The 19684-nt window shown below is 38.2% G+C and overlaps 1 protein-coding gene across 1 annotated transcript in view; it reads right to left on the minus strand.

Annotated features, from left to right (window-relative positions):
* Positions 1-1147: 1147 nt before the first annotated feature.
* Sos1 (SOS Ras/Rac guanine nucleotide exchange factor 1) overlaps positions 1148-19684 on the minus strand; it is an 87111-nt gene continuing 68574 nt past the window's right edge. The window contains exons 18-22 of the mRNA XM_052186454.1: positions 15328-15500; positions 15010-15126; positions 13458-13725; positions 6938-7056; positions 1148-5964 (exon numbers count right to left, since the gene is read on the minus strand). Of these exons, the coding sequence (XP_052042414.1) occupies positions 5473-5964; positions 6938-7056; positions 13458-13725; positions 15010-15126; positions 15328-15500 (1169 nt within the window). The 3' untranslated portion in view covers positions 1148-5472. The remainder of the gene's footprint in view (positions 5965-6937; positions 7057-13457; positions 13726-15009; positions 15127-15327; positions 15501-19684) is intronic.

Below are 19684 nucleotides of genomic sequence, written 5' to 3' on the forward strand. Positions count from 1 at the left end.
CAGAGTTTTCTAAAAAGACAAATTATAAACACATCCTTTATACTTTTGTTTGCCATGTGTCAAGTGCTTTGTGGAAGGCATTGTGATGTACATGTCAGTCATTCACCCAGTAAGTACTGGAAGCAGAATAGACAGGTTTTCTCCATAGCACTTGCTTACTCTGCCACAGAGAATCTTACATTTCTTGCATCAGTTATGAAGGCAATGAAACCAGCTACTAAAGGTCCCAAAAGTTTAGCATGGCCATAAACTGCTTTTCTGCATTTGTAGTCAATCAAAGGTGCAGAAATGCAGGCTCAAATGTGGAGAAGGCCTCCTTAGCTCTGCCTTGAAATTTAAGGCTCTCCTTTTTGATGACCTAGCATTTACTTTTGATTATAAAGCAAAAAGGCGAATCTCTTGGTTAAAGTTCAGAATTAACACTTAAAGAGCAAATCAGAATCTCACTAATATCAGTGTTATCTTATTTACTTACAGTTAGTGAACTCGGTGGCCTAGAATCCATTCAGTAATACATGCCAAGTCTCAGCCGTGCAGGCCTCCCTCTGGGCACTGGTAGCACGGGACCTCTGTCTCTGTCAGGACCGGACACACCACTGCCTAGGGCTTCACTTGCCTGGCTTCTGTTTGCTTCTCTGTCTGGTAGAGGGGACGAGGACCAGGGCTTCACTGTTAGCAAGCACTGTATCACTGAGCAGCACCCGAGCCCATTTATTTTAAGACAGGTTCTTGGATGGCCTTGAACTCACTGTTGCCCAGTTGTGCTTTGAAGTCTCCTGAGTAGTTGGGCTCATAGACCTGTACCACATAGCCTGGCTTGCCTTTGTTTTGAAATAAATGGACTGAATCTAATAATCATTTAATATTTCTATTTTATGGTATACTTCAAGTGACTCTATATTTACAAAGTTCTTTAGATACAACCTTAAGCCCTCATCCCAAATTGAAAAGGACTTGTAAAGTCGATCTTCTTGACACCAGCTGGTTGCACCACCCAAGCACATTCTTTTGGAAATGTAACTGCCTTCGGTGTGTACCCCAAGGCCGTCCTACCTGTTACAAATAGAAGCTAAATTAGAATCACTAACAACTTCAAAATACTGCCCTCTAAAATAATACATGCAAAATAACACACTTGTAGGCTATATAAGGTATTTTTCTTTATTATTTTTCAATTTATCTTAGTAATGCCAGAAAAATAACAGCCATTTTTCCACTTTAACGCAAACTGAATATTGCTGCACACAGAATACAAAGATCACCTACAAACATGGTTAGGTACAAAGGCCATCATTAGATGTGTACACCACACTTTGCTCTTACATCAAATAAGACTGACAGAGCATTTTTTAACAATCATTTCAGCAAGTAACCGTGCTTCTAAACAAAGGCAAATACACATATATACACAGACACATCTCAACTAAAATTATACATGTCACGTTGACAAATTCTCTGGTGGTTTCACCAGATATTTGTGCCCCCAAGTCCCCTGCCCTAATCGTGTCCCCAAATGCTGACTTGATTTGAAGAAAAAAAAATTAGAGATGTTTTTAATTAAAGGCACATTTGGCAGCTACTGAAGTGGCATGCATCTGCACAGGTGCATGCTAAGCCACACCACGTACAACTTGCATCTTTTATAGATCTTGGTTCTTTGAATGTAGTCCAGTGTGACCCACCTTTAGCTAACTTGCTTTGTAATTTTTCAGCAACTGGCTACTTAATGCACTATGTTTATTAAAGGCAAAGGGAAATTTGCTCACAGTTGACAGAAAATGCACTTTATGGTGTCAAAAATGGAAATAAGGCATGAAACTTATAAAAGAACTTACCAGTGTTTTTGTAGTTTAGATTTATCATGTAGAGTTCATGCTTTATTTTCTTAACAGAACTCAGAATATTTCATTGGCTTATGTATAAGGGACCATGAAATTATCTTAAAAGTTAGTAGTATTTCAAATGAAAAAAAAAAACTGATTGAATAAAGTCATTGCTTTCCTTCTAATTTTACTGCACAATTCTCTTTCAGCCAAACTGAAAGTAACCTTGTGATGTGCATTTACTGGTAAAGATTAACATGGGCTACACAGAACCTGCACCAGTACAACAGGCAGACAACTGAGCATGCAAACCCATCCAGCAGCAGAAAAGCAGGAATGAATGGTTGCCTTGGTTTTGAATAGGAAAAGGGTAGGAAAGGCTTTCTTCTGTATGTTCTCTAACTGGGACAACATCCCCATTTATTTTCCAGAACAACTAAATATCTCTAACTTAAGCCATTAAGATAATGAAATAACATGAGCAAACTTAATTAAAAGATCATTCTGATAAATACCACTTGGGGTTTGCATTAAGGAAGAATTCGGAATTGTAGCATGGCCTTCAACTTAAACAGTACTTAGTAGACTGTTCTGCTGATTGTGTTTATTTGGTATTCTCTTGCCTCACTCAGATCCATTAAAACATTGAGTTGGAGAATAGTAACTTACTAAAATCACAATTTGATACCCAACAGCCTTTATTTAAGCAAAAAGATTTCAATTAGGCAGACTTTCAATATTTGTCATTTGTAGTCTTTAAACACATTTGAAGGAGTAAAAGAATAAATATCTTGTCTTAATAAACTAAGAAAAACATACTTTCCTGTCCCTGTTTTCCAAAGTGCTTAGCTGTGAACAAAGCATTTCTATTGAGGAGCCCCCTTTGAGAGCTAAGGATAAGGAAACATTTGCTGGCACTTTGATTTCTGGGGGAAATGTCCCATATTTGGGAACGTAGTTAAGCAAGATTTGCTGCACTGGCTGCCTTGTAATCTCGAATTCAGATGCAGTTCTTAATGGTGCATTTGTGTTCTGCTTTTTACCCCTGAATTAGTACATTTTAGTTATGACTAAGAATAAATCTGCCAGCCAGATAATGGTTCACACAAGAATACAGTTTTCTCACCTTCTCAGAGCATCCAATTACAATTTTTAAAATCAGTTACTGCTGCAGAAAATATTTTTGCCAAAATGCCATATTGGAGAATAAAAATATCTTCTATCCATGATGCATATAAAATGGCTGTATGGTGAAGTGGTGTCCTAGAACAGTGGGATAGAGAATGCCCTTGGGGAGAAATACAGTTAACTCCAGATCTGAGCTCCTTGTTGGCTCAGGCAGACTGAAAGGGGCCATCACCTTGTTGGAAGGCAGCACTTGCCAGAGAGAGAGATACTGAATGGGTTTCTAATGTTGCTTTTCTTAGATTCTCATTTGAAGTAAGGACAGGATGATCAGTGATCAATAAGCCATGGGAACTTCTCCGGACAGTTAGGCTGATCTAAAAAATCATAGGAGATTTGGGGACATGCATTACAGTCACACAGAGCAGCATTAGTAAGTATGCTTAACTATTTTTGTTCAATGAATGGCCTAATGGACACTTTGCATCCAAGAAGGAATTTGAAATTAACTTTTGAGGACTCTTAAGAAAGGAGACCTTTTACAAATCGAAAAATGGCTACCATAGCTGAGTGAAAATGAATTAACTCTAACAAACTAGATAGACTCCCTCATGATGATACAATTCATGTTCTTCTGATCTGAGAAGACTATACATTGCACCACCAAGATGTACATTTAATGCACTAATAAATACTAAGTTGCCACTATGAAGCAGCACAGATTAACAGAATTACTGAAATGCTGCTTCATTACTGAGGACACATGCACACACTGACAACTGCCAAGAATGGAATACACAGTTCACAGACATTGTGGAGAATAAGAAAATGTTTTCTCTTCAAGTTGCATGCATTTTAGTCACAGTATTTTTCAGACTCAGAAGAGCAGTACAAGGCTTCATGAATCATCATGTATTAAGGATGCAGGTAGATACTCTAAGGAGAAACTCTGAAGGAACTGAAGATCTTAAGCAAAGTAGAATGTTCAAAATAAATCTTCACAAATATGTATGGTTGCTCAAGAAATTTTAAGAAGCTGCAAGGTTCTGCTTAAAAGATGCCTATCCCACCAGGCGGTGGTGGCGCACGCCTTTAATCCCAGCACTTGGGAGGCAGAGGCAGGTAGATTTCTGAGTTCGAGGCCAGCCTGGTCTACAGAGTGAGTTCCAGAACAGCCAGGTCTATACAGAGAAACCCTGTCTCAAAAAAACAAAACAAAACAAAAAAACCAAAAAAAAAAAAAAAGACCCAAAAAACAAAACAAAAGATGCCTATCCCATTTTAAGCCAGTATTTCCCTTCACGCCAGACTCCAACTTGAGATTATTCTGCAAGAACTAGACACCCAGGTTCCACCTCATGTGCTTTTATGCTTAGTGTTTGTACGTTTTCCAACCCAAAGAAATAAGAATCAACCATTTTCTCCATATAATAATTTAATATATGCCAGCCAAACAAAGTAGTTTATCTTTATTCAATTAAATAAAAACAGACCTGTAAGGTATATTATATAACATTTACTATATACACATGATTTAGGCAATGCAAGGTAATTCTAGGTATGCTAACTACTCAACTATTAGTAAAACATGAACAGTGTCAGGGAGGCCCAGAGAGTGCTCTTGTTCACATTGGGTGCCTGCGTTTCTGTGTATGGTGGAGGGACGGCCACGAGCCAGGACATACATTACCAGTAAACGTCTGTGAGACAAAGGGCTGGGGGAGGACAGTCTAGCATAGATTAACAGTCTCCTAAGTGAAAAGAGTATACTTGACAGTTACATTTTAAAATGTTCTTCCATCATGTTAATGACATTGACATTTTTTGTTTAAAGGCAACACCACCACATTTTGTTTGTGAGTGGGGGTAGGTAGGGAATGTTCTTAAAATTGGCATAATTATTCTTAAAACAATAACAATAACAAAAAGTACCTCTTTGGTGAAGCCTCGGTACCCATTCAATTCACTGTTATAATCTGTAAACAGGACTGTAGTACAGTGCTGGGCCTTGGTTTCAACAAGGTCAGGTACCACAGCCTTTTCTCACAGTCCTCTGAATAATTTTTACGAAAATATTCTAAAGTAGAAGAGTAAAGCAAAGGAAAACAAAGGAAGGGGAGAAGATCCCTGTTTAAGATTTTTTAAAAGTGCATAATATTTTGAATTACAAAAACTGTCAACATATGGGCTTGTTGGACATTAGACTGTTTTCCATCCCTTTAACGATAAAGATCACTTCACAATATGAGGATGTCTGCCTATTGGCTAGAAAAGTCCCTTCACGTGATCTCTGGGTGCAATCAGTTATCCAGTTCTTCTAGATCAGTCTCCACATTCTAAGCTGGAATACCATCTTATTTCATAATTCCATGCAGGTTAAAATTGTCTTACACTACATCTTGAAGTAGAGTCGTTAGTGTTTGGAGTTCTCACTTCAACTTCTCAGTGCTGGCATGTTCAGTGCATCCGTTGCCAGCAATGGATTGGGGGCTAGGAAACTGTGTGTATCCCAGCTGAGAGGAACTCAGGAAGAATGGGCATTCTCCAGCAGTGGTGGTCCATCTCTATGCATGGATGGGTGTGTGTGCTCCCTTTTGTAAGTTTTTGGAGGGAGTTTGGGAATAAGTTGAGAAGTGCTTTGTCGTGGAGGAACAGGAGGCCCAGCAATGGAATGAAGGTCCACTTCCTGTGTCAGTGGTGGTGATGGCAGATGCCTTCTTGTGCCATGAGGAGAAGGGGTCTGAGGAGGTGGTGGGGTAAAAGGGGAGGGGCTGTTTGGGAAGAAGGCATTGCCATGATCACTCTTTTTGCCCAAAGGGGGAGGTTGGAGATGTAATGGCGAGCTTGAGAAAACATCAGGTGTCCTCACAGGTTCCCGTGGTGGTAACAAGGGAGGGCTCTCAGGAGGATCTGATATAGAGGTCCGATCTGATATTGAATATCGCGGTGAATAGGCTTTTGATGTGGGTTGCCTAGGAGGAATAGCTGGGGGGCTGTCCAAGTGCTTAGACATAATCTAACAAATGAGAAAGAACAGAACATGTTAATTTTATTTTTTAGAGCACATAAATATATTAAGTTGATTTGGAGTTTTCAGACATGCTACTGGCAGAACACTGGGTATAGAATGTGGAGTTTTACCATATATGTTAATCAAGATGTTCTGTTCATTCTTATGGGACAAAAAAGAAACTAATTTTGTCAAGATTAGTCAAAAGTTTGTTGTTTACTACTGACTGCCTGTCACACAATACACTAAATTCTAATTTAGCATAAACTATCCACAATTTTTGAGTGTACATATTAGGCAAAGAAACTACCACAGCCCTCATTGTTAAGTTTTAAATATACTGTATGTTTCACGAAATCTACATGGGCTTGACTTATTCTGCTGCTTCTGTTCTCTGGGTTGCTCAAGACCAAATAGGATTATTGAATAACTTGCAAAATAAACAATAAAGAGAGGGGGATTTAAATAGGCACCAGGCTTAGTTACTATGAGTCTTTAGGATCTCTTTACCCCACAGTTTAAGTCTCTCCCTATCTGGCTCAGAGAATAACTTTTCACAGATACGCAGTACAGTTTCATTATCATATACCTTCACATGCACGTGCACACACATGTGCACACACACACACACACACACACCATACATTTTAAAAGAACTGCATGAGGGCTGAAGCGATGGTTCAGCTGTTGAAGACAAGGCTCACAAGCAAAATATAAAAGAACCATACAAGGCCAAGTTACTATTTACTACCTTGTAAATAAAACTTGGTTTTTTTTCCTTGATAATGCTCATAGCTTTAAACTTACAGGTATTTGCATGCATACTCTATAACTACCTTTATAGGAAAAGACATAAACATCTTGCATGATAAATTTATACTTAATCTTTGAACTATTAAACCAGCAAGAAATAGACTTGACATTAATAGCTGACACAACTAAAGACTACAGTTTCTAGATAACCAGTGCTTTGCTTTACCTTGGATGGGGAGGATTCCGCTGGGGCAGACTCTGGCCGTCTTCGAGGGGGAACAGGAGGGGGAACAGGTACTTCATCAGTACCCTTGGATAAACTTATAGATGAAACTGAAGCAGATCCTGTAGGGTGTTAATTAAAAAAAAAAAGATTATGGAACTTTTATTTCACTTATTACTTTTTTTTTTCCTTCAGAAACAATGGTAACTGAATCTGTGGGCAAAACAACTAAAACCTTTTCTTATAAGCCCTACTAATTCAATTATTAAGTCTTGAAAAGACTTAGATAACCTGTACTGACTAAAAGAAATGTGTTGAATTATCAAAAGCAGTTTTTATAAACCAATACCCAAAACTATTCCACTCATTAAAACAAACTGCTATAAAACCATGCAGAAATTTCCTAGCAATTTTTTTTTTAAAAGAAAAAGCTGCCTAAAATAGTGGGAATTTTTGTTTGTTTTGGGTTTTTGTTGTTGTTGAATTTTTTGAACAAAATACTGTTACCATTGTTAATCTATAATTGGAATTTTTAATTGGGTCTAATTTTCAGATTTCTGTTTGAAAGGTAATTTGAAAAAAATCTTTGAAATGGTCTTTTTTTTCTTCAAATTGTGGTAGGTTCATTTTTTTTCCTCTAGTTTTACTGCTCTCAAGATGCTGTGCTCTGACTAGATAGTTTCTAGAAACAGTTTCTGGTCGTGCAGTGTTCTATCTCTTACATGATACATAGGAGAGAATGCTGCTTCCTGAGGCCTATTCACATTTTGCTTGGGTCCAGACTCCCCTTAGCATATAAACAAAATCAGAATCATCACATCTAATCCAAAAGCTGATCATCTAATCCATGATGAAACTATTTAGAATGTCATGGGGCAGGGGTGCTCTGACAGTGAAAACAGGAACTGTTCTAAAATCTAGTGATCTGATGTAAGACCAAGGTGATGAGATGCATAGAGAGTGATGTAAAACCAAAACCCATCTTAGAGACACTCAGTGATGAAGGCATAATGCAGGCCTCAGTGCTTATGCTTTGAAAGACAACTTATGCTACTGTTAGTTTATAAACTATAAAAACAATAAAAAATGATGTACTTGGCAGGCTTTTTTTTTTTATTCCTTTAAGCATTCTTCCCCCACCATTAATATGTTATAACAGTAGAGAACATAAGAGTATTTTGTGCACTTATATTCAAATGGTCAACATTGTGTGTGTGTGTGTGTGTGTGTGTGTGTGTTTGCGCGCCCGCATGCGCAGGACAGAGATCAATATTGAATATTGGGTGTCTTCCTCTCTTACTATCCACTTTACTTTTTGGGATGGGTTTTCTCTCTGAAGCTGCAACCCACATTTTTGGGCTAGGCTGGCTGGCAAGTGAGGCCCTGGGATGTAGTGCTGTGATCACACGCATGTGACATCACGTGAGGTTTCATGTGGATCTGGGAGATCCAGTCAGATCCTCGTGCACTCACAGCAAACGCTGTCTACTGAGCCATCTCTTCAGACCATGATCAACAATTGGTCACCTACTTTTTAAGAAAATATATACAATTAATTTAGTTTGTAACTGATATTTTTAATATATATATTTTGAAATCATTTGTACAAGGATTAAAGCCATTGATTTATTTAAAACATTAAAAATAGTAGAATTTAGCCGGGCGTGGTGGTGCATGCCTGTAATCCCAGCACTTGGGAGGCAGAGGCAGGTGGATTTCTGAATTTGAGGCCAGCCTGGTCGACAGAGCGAGTTCCAGGACAGCCAGGGCTACACAGAGAAACCCTGCCTCGAAAAGCCAAAAAAAAAAAAAAAAAAAGTAGAATTTATAGTGAATTGTTAGTCTAAAGCTAAAGCAAGTAACTATACCAGCACTTGATTTTATCTAAATATCAAGAACTTGTAACTAGTTAAAATGGTAAAGTAGTCCTTATAAAGTTAATGCAGTTATCTGCCTGCACTCTGTTGTCTACAGGCTAAGTGTACTTTCTAATACTGATGTGCACACCTACCTCATGCACATGCATGCTCTTGCTTTTTTAAAGTTGAGAATGAAGTATATTTAGAATTGTGCAGTTGGAAAGAGAAATGGTTACATGTGGAAGCTACTTATTCAGTAAGTTCTTTTAAGAGGAAAAAGTTCTGTAAAAACCATGAGATGTATATAAACTTAAGGCAACTGTTTATGGTCAAAAGACAGCAGCAGGGGAGGCTCACTTATAAGATGGAGAGGAGGGTCAGCAGGGAACGTGGCCTCAACCTGGTCTCAAGCCAAAGCAAGAATTAGGTTTAAATCAGGTATACTGACTTAGGCCATGGGGAAGTGTAACCTGGGGAAAGACGGTATCGACACCTCTGGAAAGGAAAGGGGAAAAGTTGTTTTCTCCCACTGATATTCTCAACTGACTCATAAAAATGTATATATGATGGATGACATGTTAGTTTTAAAGAATGTCATAATCATGTTTAGAAAAAGCTCATTAGGCTGGGCGGTGGTGGCACACACCTGTAATCCCAGCACTTGGGAGGCAGAGGCAGGTGGATTTCTGAGTTCGAGGCCAGCCTGGTCTACAGAGTGAGTTCCAGGACAGCCAGGGCTACACAGAGAAACCCTGTCTCGAGAAAAAAAAAAAAAAGAAAAAGCTCATTAATACTTTTGAGAAAAAAAAGGAGTTAATATTCGCATTGGGATTTTTGAAGTTCTTCTTACTATTTGTAATAATATAAATGAAAACATTCATTAGAAAACAATATAATGCTATATTATTGGAAGGCTTTTTATACATTTGTGTATGTGTTGAGTGTGTCTATGTACCACAGTTTGTGTGATGAAGTCAGAGGACAGGACACAACTTTCAGGAGTCAGTTTTCTCCTTCTACCACGAGGGTTCCAGTGTTTGTATCTAGGCTGTCAGAATGGGTGGTAAGCACCATAGACTGCTGAGCGGCTCTCCTGCCTTGGAAGGCGGTGTACACTATAAAACCCAGTGCAGCAAAGAATTTAGCTAGACTCAAATCATTTTGCAGAAGACTAAAGGGAAAGTGATACAGATATTATCAGATACCTTTGAAAATATTTTTTCATAATATATATTGTCATAAAGCATTAAGAACTTTGAATGTTCAAAACAAGCTTCTATACTGAAACACTTAAAAGATTTCAGTATATTTGGTTCTTAAATTTTTTGAGGAAATTCCAAGATAAATTTAAAAAATATTCTTTTAAGAAAAATCAAATCCTTAATTAAATTAAGTCTTAATTATTTTTCTTTAAAGAAAATATTCTTTAGAAAAGCCCAGAAACATAAAAAAGTGGTTCTCAACTTTCCTAATGCTGAGACCCTTTAGTACAGTTCTTCACATTGTGGTGACCTCAACCATAAAGTTATTTTCATTGCTACTTCATAACTGTAATTTTCCTACTGTAATGAATTGCAATATAATTATTTTTGGAGATGTTTGCCAAAGGGACTGTGACACACAGGTTGACAGCCACTGTACTAAAATGAAGGAAAATTGAGAGAACCCTAGAACACCTAGGCTGTTCTAAGTCGTCATTAAATCATCATTGTTACACTTCTGCTGACACATGGAACACAACTTCCCAAGTGGCTAAAATACTTATTACAATAGGGCACTGAGCCAATTATTTCCAACTTTTACTTGTTTTATACAGTATGCAATAACTCATTTAATTTGGGACATTTTTTTTTCAGTTTACTTGTCAAGAGGAGAGTAACTACATTCCAATTTCAATCAGCCTTATAGCGACTCTTATGTTGATTTGATTGCCTTCATAAGCCAGTGTTGTATCACAGTATCTCCTTTTATATGTATAAGTAGCAATTTAGCATCAATAGTAAGTAGATGAAAACTCATTTCTAAACTCTGAATGACATGAAGCTGGTGTTCTGATTTCTTTAAGTCCTTCTGAGTGAGGAGCTACAGTGGAGCTCAGGAGAGAGTATGTGGCTTGAGCACTGACCTCCTTACATATTTCTCACTTTTATTTGTTTAAAATAAATAATTTTGATTGTGTATACAAGCCATGTGCATGCTGGAGCCTACAGAGGCCAGAAGAGGTCGCTTGGCCTCCTGGGACTAGAGTCTGGATTGAGACTGGAGTCCTGGGACTGGATTGGGAACTGCCTCTGGGTGCTGGGGACCAAATTCAGGTCTGCTTGCACCAACAGTAAATGTTCCTACCGCAGGAGCCAGCCTTCCAGCCCCTCAATTTTCTCAAAAAGAAAAACAGTATACTTCCATAAAACTCAGCCTCGAGAACATTACAACCAACATACTAATTCTAGTCAACTTTAGCCTTTTGGAACATAAATAACATGGACTATGCTCAGGTGGATGCAGGCTGCCGCTACAGCAGCCCTTTGACTGGGAAGCGGCTTCAGAAGGCATTCAGACTGGAGGCAACCCAGTGGGAGCAACTGCAAGCTCTCGCAGCCCTCCCCCGCCCCCGTTTGTTCAGGTGGGTACCTTTAAAATAAATAGGCTACAGATGAAATTTAAGTAGTTGTTAGTTACACATGAGGATAGTTTTATAATAACCTGAGTTACTTTATTTCAAAATGAGTTCTTTGCAGTTTTTAGTAAGAAAAGATGGAGTATTAATAGTTTCTTTATGATAAGAGTTGAGAAAACCCTAAAGTTACAAAGCTTTATCTTGGAACAGTCCTTCTTTGTCTAGAAACTTTTAGTTAATACCTTTCCATGGACACATGCCAAAGAACAGAAAATGCATTCTAGAGTGATGCCCTCTTCTTTGGCTGGTCATTTAGATTCAATAAATCTAGTCTAGTAGAGAAAATGGGTTTCTCTATATGTACCTCTTCTAGTTTTAGTGACTTAAACTAATAAGAATTCACAACTGATAGTTTTCATGTGCCTTCAATAATTCATTTATTTGGGAATCCTTATAATTGTCTGTTCTAGGAGGAGAAACCTTGCAGCTAAGTGGATCCAACAATAATGAATTTTAGTCATACAGGCTGGAAAACTGTGGGTTTTGTGTTTTAGTTCTTAAGAGGATTGCCAAGTTAGAGAAAATATATATTTTTACTTAGTGAATGTCTGAACTTATAAAAAATATATGCAATAGCTTACTGTGTGTAATGTGACTTCTATGTTCCTTAGTCACAAGTGAGCCAAGTAAATGCTCAATACAAATACATTTTGTGTAGTGCAAAGACAAGACATACTTTGCATTGAATATAAATGCATGTATGTATGCCATAGAAATAATTACACAGGATCCTGGGACAAATCTCAAACTATATCTGCAAGACCTTATACATTTTTAGTTGGTTTCTTTAGGTTAGAAGCAGCCTAAAGTTCCACAAGGTACACACAAAGTGTTTTATCAAGACCCAGGAAGGTCTTGGGCAGACCTGGATGATGAAGCAGGACTCCTGATGCAAAGGTTGCTGCTCTTCAGCTTTTGCCTCAATAATGAGGCTATGCTGCCCCTGACGCTGGCACTGCATCAAGTCTTTGGGTGGAGTTTGACCAGTTAGGAAGAACATGTGGAAACAATCACAGAGGATTGAAGTTGATTTGATTCAAAGTTTGATCTAACAATAAACAAATGTAAAAAGGTGATATGTTGTTAGGAGAGCTGCCATCCTCATGAAATACCTAAGAGTGAATGGTACTTGTAGAAAGTCAGTTTGATAACCCTGTGACTGTTAAGCATTCTTGGGCTTGTTTGCATTGAGATGTGGCATAAGTAGGAAATGCACGCTGGATTTTAAATACTTAAACAAGAATGTGTGTCTTGAAATAAGTTTTTATAGGATTTCACACCGAAATCTTTTTTTACATACTAGGTTTAATAAAGGGTTAAGTTATGTTGCTCTCATCTTTCTGTTGCACAGTGGTGATGTAGCAGTAACTGTGATTTGTGATATTATCAGAATGCTACAGCGAGTCTGAGGAAGGGTCACCTCAGAGGTAGAATTGTATGCACTGTAAAACCAGAAGTCACTGCAGAATTTGGTGGGGAGGGGATGGTATACCTTATATTCAAGTAAAATAAATGTATGTGCTGAATGGTTCAATTGTTGCTCCTCTAGAAGACCCAGCACCCACGTGGCAGCTCACAATCATCTGTAACCCCCACTCCAGGGAATCTACTGCCCTCTTCTGGTCTCTGCAGGCACCAGGGACACACATGGTGTACAGATATTCATATAGGTAAAACACACATGTGCAAAAAAATTAAATAAAATTAAAAAACAGTATTGATAGTCTTTGAAGATTTTTAAGGATGGTCTTTGTTTCTTCTAGATATGAGCCATGCACTTGGATAGATTGAAAGAGTGTTCTGCAACGTTTTAAAAAACTCCCAAGTTCTAGGGTTTAGATTTAAAGAATTCTAGTATCTTTTGAACTTTGGTTTCTGTATACTTACATATACAAATGAATATAAACACAATTACAGAGGTTATTTTCACCTCTGGCATGGGCAATACTAACAACCACTCAAAAGCACTTAAAGTTTTAGCACTTACTTGAGTGAAAAGGGCTTGCTGAATGGTCAGAATCGAACACACTGCAAACATCTGTGTTACTAGAAGTGCCAGATGCAGGAGGAGGCGTCAGTGGTGTTCTTGGAGAATTTGGTGCAGATGCTGTACTTTCTGTTTCACTTTCAGGGATTCTACTGTAGCTAATTTTTCTTGGCTCCTGCTGCAGAGGTGTGGGATGTCTCATGGTTCCTGGTCTTGGATTTGATGGACGAACACCAGGAGATTTTAGGGGATAGCTGTATTTTTTTGGCTATAGACATCAAAAACAAAAACAAACCACAATAGTTAAAACATCATGGTTAAAAGGAAGTTTTTCTTCCTTTGTTTTGTAAATGACCAATATGAAAATGTCATGATGGTTCAGACCAGAGCACAGTGCAGCACTCCTCTGTGAGCGTTTCTTATGGCAGGTGTTAAAATGAATGTATGCGATTAAGCTTTAATATAGATATAAATAGCAATGCTTGTTAAGGTAGCATCTTGGGGGATGGAAAATTTCCTGAAATACATCGTATAATTCCAGTTTTTAAAACACTATTTGAGGTAATTAAACCTTGTTGGAAAAGCCAGGATAGTCATGAATGTGGGCATTAGGGCATTTGGACCATAGGCACTACCTACTGATAGACTGAGCTGCTTGCATTTTGATTTGTGTGTATATGCTAATTTTAGGGCCCTTTCCCTGCAGAGTGATTACTTTTCAGTAATGTCCGACTGCCTCACTAGAGTCAACATACATATTTCTAGTTGAAGTTCATGTTTAAAAACTGACTTAGAGTTTGAACAAAATTTGGCTGTGAGTCAGACATTAGTAGTTTATTGTGACCTCTTAGAAACCATTTATATTTATTTTGACTCTTTAATGAGGGAATATATTCAGATCAGTGAGGGGTGATACTGAGCATAAACTTGGCTAGGCACTAACAAATTACTACATTACTAAAAAGAATTATTAAAAATATTTTTATGCAAACTTTGCATTACTCATGGCTAACATTTCTAATCATTACTTAAAAAAAAAATCCCAAGTATGCTGGGGGTGGTGGCAGCGGTGCACACCTTTAATCCCAGTACTAGGAAAGCAGAGGGAGGAGGATCTCTATGAGCTTGAGGCCAGCCTGGTCTGCAGAACAAGTTCCAGGACAGCCAGTGCTATGAAGAGAAAATGTCTCGAAAACCAAAACCAAACAAACCAAGTAAATATGCTGATTGTAAATGAATTAGTATAAACTTCTTAAATTCCATGTCTTTGAAATAAATTTTAACTTTTGTTACAACTAAAAATAACAAACATATATTGGTCACTTTTATAATTACATCATATCAAAATTTATTAAAATCAATATTAATGTTCATTATTTGAAACCAGGTGGGATATCCCTCATTATTTTTACTTATTAGTCACTAGTAAACATCACATTTACATCTCGTCCTTAAGTAGTTTCACAAACCTAGTCTATGTTTCACATGGTGTGAGTAACTACAGCGATGGAAAAGTGTAAAACAGGAAACTTGTAAACATTTGAATACTTACAAATCTTGGAAGAGGCTTAGGGTTCCGTGGTTCTATTTCCAGGGATTTGTTGAATAGATAGTCTGTAAATTCTTTCTCCATTGTATTTCCCATTGGATTCAAGTTTTCAAAGAACCTCTGAAATAAAAGCAAAAAAAAAAATATTAGTATTAAATATTTTAAATTCATGAAAATAATTTAGGATACACTCAATATAAGAAAATTTGAGTTACTGACTTTAAATTTTATTTTTCCTTTTCTCCTCTACAAAATGAACAGCCTTTATGAGGCACTGTATAAAGTTGGTCAGAATATGCATCCTCACATAATTCACCTCACCTTGATGTCTGACTCCACCCGTAAGCAGTAAGGCTGATTTTGGTACTGCTGGATCTCTCCCGTTATCTCAGCCACTCTCCTCCGCTTGCTGAAGTTGATGAGCTCTTTTCCGTGTCTTCTTAGGACCTCAGGGTTGCCTTCTTCTGTTTTTAAGATATTTGTGAGATAAATTCCTAGAAAAGACCAGGAAATTATTTCATTGGTAGAGAAGGAAAAAGGTTTTTTTTTTCTTTTTCATTAACTGTGGGCATAGATAGTCATAATAAGCAAAGAACCAATGCCCAGATATGTCTCTGTATTAAATCCTTCTTCTGTATAAAATATTTAAGTTTATAAACATTCAAGGAAAAGGAGAAATTTCAGAAATAGATTATTTTTAGTAAATAAAGGCTTCCATACTCCTCATTGTTACCTGACGTGTACTGAAAAACTAAATGCTATGCTGTCATGGGTGAGATGTACTGCCAGATGGGGAAAACTCAAACTCACAAGATGACATCCCCTGCCCTTCCAATCCCTAGTCTCACAGTTTGGAGATGACCATATTTGAACAAGTTTATTATTTGTGGAAACACAGAAAAGGCTTCAAGTCTATCAAGCAGAGGGTAACAGAATTTTTGCATATTTTAGACTTAGTGCACCTGGTGATATAGACTGGTCTCCAATTTGTCATGCAGCTGGGGACTATCCTGATTTCAGCTCCTGAGCCCTGGGGTTACAGGTGCAGACCCCTTGCTGGTTCAAGCTCGGCAGGCAGGCACCCTTCTAACTGAGCTACCCTCCGTCCACGCCTGCTCCTTATCTAGCCCTCTGGTTCTAGGAGCATTTTAGTTCCTTCCTGGCACAAAGGTTCTAGAGCCAGCCATGCTGCTCTCTACCTGTGCTGTCTTACACAAAATGCGTAGGCTCTCTGTGCCTCAGTTATTCATCTGTGGGAAATAAATTTGTATATAGATTGAGATAGGACCTGACAAAAAAAGGAAGTGTCCATTAGTAATAGTTGCAACTGCTAATGTTGGTATCTGAATATTACTTCTCTTGTTTTTCCTCCCAAATTACACATTGCCTTTTTTTTGGTGAAGGGGTGGAAAACAGGCATGTGTATACCTGAGATCGTTTACCAACTACAAATGTACTGCCTTTCTGCTACATTTAGGTACAGCAAATGAAAATATACTCTGTATGTGTGTGCGTGTGTGTGTTATACTGTTTTATAGCTGCACTATGAGGAGATGCTATGGTAGTAGTGTGTTAAGAGCACAATAGGTGCCTTTCCTATTTTGAGTTGTTAAGATTACAGAAAAGATGATTAGATTACATCTCAAAAAAGTGAATTAAGAGTTCAATGGGTAGAATAGGAGAGGGTACCAGTGTGACACTCCCACGCGATGAGGCATGGAAGCATTCTTTAGAGCAGGCAGGCTGTTTGGGATGGTTAGACTCTAGGGCTTTATTTATTATATGGAGTGAAAGAAGACTGGGAGGATGCTAGACAGAGATACGAGCAGTAGTTGTAAATGTTTAGCAGCAGAGGAGTACTGTGTGTGTGTGTGTATATAAAATAAGGTAACACTGACACCTTCTTGTTTGCTTTGGGCACATGATTTGTCTGTTAGATATGATTTATTTGTTTCAGCACCAAGGCCACTCTTCAAGATGTTCATAAAATAATTACTGAGTGTTGTAGTAAGCATAGGCTCTTGTGCTTTCTAACAAATATGTCCTTAAGAGTGTGCATATTCAATGGCAGCTAAAATCAACTTTCCAAATTAGTCAAAAATTGAAGTGTTTGTGGATGGTAGCAGCTAGTACTCAGCTTGTGAAATATTCTTTGTTAATTTTCATGCTAGGCATAGTGGTACAGGAATATTAGGCCCAACTTACAGTACACAACGAGTCTCTGTCTTAAGAGGAAAAAAAGCTTAAAAAAAGCTGTTATCTAGGAGATAACCGGGTAGAAACATCTTTGCATTTTAGGATTGCTAGCTATACTGACTGCCAAAGAAGAGCCATGTGCAGACTCTCACACTCTGTGTGCCTGCAGAGAATAGAGGGCATAAATGTAAGAGGGAGGCCGTGAGGAAGGGGTAACTGGACTGGAGAGATGGCTCAGTATTGACATGTGGTCTTGCTTTCTTTATTACAGAGCTCAGTCACGTTCTCCGTACCCATTATCAGATGACTCCCAAGTACCTTTAAGTACAGTTTCAGGGAATCTAACACCCTCTCTTGGCCTCTGAGAGTTCCTTCCCTCCAACAATGGTGTACACACACACATACACACACACACACACACACACACACACACACACGCACACACACACGCATGCACACACACACAGATGCATACACACGTACACATACACACATGCACACACACACACACACACACATGCATGCACGCGCACGCACACACAGGACATAGCAGGAAGGCTTTGAGCTCTGTTCTTAGGATGACTGAATGACTGGTACAGTGAACAGGATGTCCACGCATGTTATAAACAAAACACTTGGATAAAGCTGTAAAAATAAAGAAGCACTTTGGGAAATGTCAGGATAAAATTTGGAAAAGTATTTTATGCCTGATTAATGAGTAGTCAAAAGAAGAAAATCATGGTAGTGCTGCCCAAACTTTGTTGATCAAACATTGCATTCATATAAATGTTTAAGCATATGTGATTTTCAAAGAATATTTGTATATGGACACATTTAATAGGTAACTCAATACTATATACTAGCAAGCGTAATTATTCTTATTTGATTTATGTGCATTTTGCCTGTATGTATGCCTGTGTAGTACCCATGGGGTACTACAAATTGAACTTGGATTCTCTGAAAGAACAGTTAGTACTCTTAAATGCTGAGCCATCTCCCTAAGTCTACCAAACTTTGATTCAAGAAAGAGGTGGGGAGGGAGGGATGAAGGGAGGGAGAAATAGGAAGGTAGGTAGGGATATGTTTGTGGATATGGATATATACACATGTAGATCTAATTGTCACTGTGTCTATCAAATACTAGTCTAAGTAGCCAAATTCTCTTCTGTTCTAAAATAATATGGATTCTTTCTATCATTCATTCAAAAAACATCTGTGATGCCTCTATGCATCCTAGGTGCTAAGAATAGACAAGACATTGTCCCAGAGTTTTGCTCCTTTGAAAGACCAAGAACCTAAGCTACCTAACCTAACCTAACCTATTCTATAAGCAGAATATTATACTATAGCAGTATGTGCACCAGAGTATGAGCAAACTGATGGAAGACCAAGCCTTTTAACTGCTAAGAAGGTAGGGAAAAGCAGTGGCAGAAGTTAAGCTCACCCTTCTTTGTAATTTATGTCACAATGTTCTGTTTTCCCTATTCCCACACAACTTGAATGTATAAATGGATCTGTTGACACACAGGAAATAACACACTGAATCATGGGGTAATGATGAAAGAGTCATATTAACTTTGTGGATACCATGTGGCTCCTGTACATGATGATTTAAGATTATTAAAAATAAAATGTACTTCAGATATGGCAAAAAGCAACATATATGGCATGTAATCACATACAGTGTGTACATCAATAAGACCAAAAGCAGGCCAGGGAGGGTGGCACACACCTTTAATCCCAGCACTCAGGAGGCAGAGGAGGAAGGTCTCTCTAAGTCTGAGGCCAGCTTGGTCAAATAGTGAGTTCCATGGCAGCCAGTGCTTTGTAGAGAGAAAAACAAACAAACAAACAAAAAACCAAAAACCCACAAGCAAATGTAAAAGTATTTAATTACAAAGTACAACAATAAAATATGAGAAAATAGATACATTGAGGAAAACATCTGGATTACCACTGTTCTATGTATCTCAGCTTAATACTACACAGAAAACAACATAGATGAAGATAAAACTAGGAGAAAATGTACCAATTACTAAGAAAGTCAAACATAAGATTAGATCAATTTCTACAAATTCAGAAGAACACTCACCAAAGCATGCACATAGGCAGAGGAGAGAGGCTGACCCAAGGGCTGGGTCTAGCCCAGGCAGAGCATTTGCCTGGCATGCATAAGCTCTGGGTTCCATCCCATCACTGAATGGGGTAAGAGGTGTGTGTGGCGGGGCAATGTAAAGAGCACTGAATGTATAAAATATAAGGCATAAATCACTGCAAGAGATAAAGGAACCTAAAAGAAGGCAACAGACAGGTACCATTTTCAGTTTCTATTCAAGAAAAATGGCAGGTTCAGCCGGGACAGTCAGTCTTGAAAGGAAGAAGGCGCCATCTTCCAGTACAAAGGGGGATGGCAGAAATAAAGTCTAATGTGCTGACGAGGTCTCAAAGGCGCAACAGCGGATCTCAGACATGTTTTGTCTAC

This window comes from Apodemus sylvaticus, chromosome 6 (genome assembly GCF_947179515.1).
Source record: "Apodemus sylvaticus chromosome 6, mApoSyl1.1, whole genome shotgun sequence".
Taxonomy (NCBI): domain Eukaryota; kingdom Metazoa; phylum Chordata; class Mammalia; order Rodentia; family Muridae; genus Apodemus; species Apodemus sylvaticus.